The sequence below is a fragment of the Hylobates moloch genome, unplaced genomic scaffold (assembly GCF_009828535.3).
Source record: "Hylobates moloch isolate HMO894 unplaced genomic scaffold, HMol_V3 SCAFFOLD_3, whole genome shotgun sequence".
NCBI classification, from domain to species: domain Eukaryota; kingdom Metazoa; phylum Chordata; class Mammalia; order Primates; family Hylobatidae; genus Hylobates; species Hylobates moloch.
Genome location: NW_026652278.1, coordinates 142,134,644 through 142,136,575, shown reverse-complemented (window position 1 = coordinate 142,136,575; position 1,932 = coordinate 142,134,644). Strand labels below are relative to the sequence as shown.

The window sequence follows — 1,932 nt, the reverse complement described above, 5'->3', positions numbered from 1 at the left end:
CCACTTATTTATAATATGTTTGGGTCACTCATAGGAGTGAAACACTGTCAGCATCAATAGTTAGCAGCACTTTCAAAATACATTTTATTGTCCTGAATAGAAACCTTAACTATTCAATTTGTCCAGTAATTCCAAACGGTCTTATTACTTCTATACATAAGATATGATCTTACAACATTTATGTAGCTAAATACTTATACTTCCCATGCTTTTTGAGGATTCCCACACTGTACTTTTTTTTTTTTTTTTCTGAGAGACGGAGTCTCACTCTGTTGCCCAGGCTGGAGTGCAGTGGTGCAATCTCGGCTCACTGCAAGCTCCGCCTCCTGGGTTCACGGCATTCTCCTGCCTCAGCCTCCTGAGTAGCTGGGACTACAGGCGCCTGCCACCACGTCCAGCTAATTTTTTTTTTTTTTTTTTTTTGAGACGGAGTCTCGCTCTGTCGCCCAGGCTGGAGTGCAGTGGCGCAATCTCGGCTCACTGCAAGCTCCGCCTCCCGGGTTCACGCCATTCTCCTGCCTCAGCCTCTCCGAGTAGCTGGGACTACAGGCGCCCACCACCACCCCCGGCTAATTTTTTTGTATTTTTAGTAGAGACGGGGTTTCACCGTGGTCTTGATCTCCTGACCTCGTGATCCTCCCGCCTCGGCCTCCCAAAGTGCTGGGATTACAAGCGTGAGCCACCGTGCCCGGCCCAGCTAATTGTTTTGTATTTTTAGTAGAGACGGGGTTTCACGGTTAGCCAGGATAGTCTCGATCTCCTGATGTCGTGATCCTCCCGCTTTGGCCTCCCAAAGTGCTAGGATTACAGGCGTGAGCCACCGTGCCCGGCTGTACTTGCTTTCTTGTGAAGGGCTTGAGACATGTGCAGAGACACCTTAAACATGTGTAGACGACCTTCCTTTTGAAAGGCAGAGGAGGGCCTCTTCGTGAACTATTTCTAGTCATTTGTTTTCCTATCAGTTCACCATTTCAACTAGAAAAGATGCTGCAAGCTACCTCCGCTAGCTTCTAATTTGGACACATCACCAATACCACACACACAATTGAATGAATGACCACCTCTTCCTGGTTCTCCCACTGGGCAGGGTCGATATGCTTCTTTGGACTGAATAGGTGTGATCTTGTTCGAGAAAAGTGTGTAAACGTAGGGCCAGATTTTGTTCGCCTCCATCCCAGAAAATTGGTGGAGCACTCCTCGGCTTTTGTATAATTCAATGACTGGCTTTGCCACGTCTTTGTACTGTCTTGGCCTGGCAGCAACTGCTTTGGGTTTATCATCCTCCTGCTGGACTAATGGTTCACCAGTGACATCATCAATACCTTGTACATGAGGTGGATTGAAGTCCAGGTTATATACCCTTCCGCTAGGAGGGTGAATCCAACGGCGGCTGAGACGATCTTTAAGTGTTTCAAATGGAATGTTCAAACTGATCACTAGATCCACTTCACAGATTTTGTCCAGGGCTTCGGCTTGTCCTAATGTCCTAGGAAAACCATTGAGGAGCCAGTGCTGGCCACGCCTATTCTCCAGCTCAGACACCATTAGGTGTGTGATCACATGGTCTGGAACCAAAAGACTTTTCTCTATATACTGCTTTGCCATCTCACCAACTTCTGTGCTCAGGACCTTCTTGGTAAATGATTCCAAGACTTCCATGCGCATTATGTTGGTGCTGCACCTATGGGGCATTAGCATTTATAAACTGTATCAAGTGATGCTTAAGGTTCCAGGTGAATCTAATGACTCAGGATTAAGACCCACTGAATTGAGGAATTACAGCTTCAAGATGTCATTTTCTGTATTTGAGGCTGGCTGCATGTATGACAAAGGTGACCATATACTTTTCTAGGACTGTGTCACACCAGTTTCCTAGGACTGTATGCCACACACAGCAATGTGAATCTTCCAAATACGTTTATTTGCTTAACA

General features: G+C 46.4%; 1 protein-coding gene across 1 annotated transcript; it reads right to left on the bottom strand.

Moving 5' to 3' along the window:
• Positions 1-975: 975 nt before the first annotated feature.
• On the bottom strand, positions 976-1,617 carry LOC116481238 (adenylate kinase 4, mitochondrial-like). The gene has a single exon (XM_032754651.1). It carries the CDS (start codon positions 1,603-1,605, stop codon positions 976-978), a length of 630 nt encoding a protein of 209 aa, XP_032610542.1. The 5' UTR covers positions 1,606-1,617.
• Between the last annotated feature and the right edge of the window lie 315 nt (positions 1,618-1,932).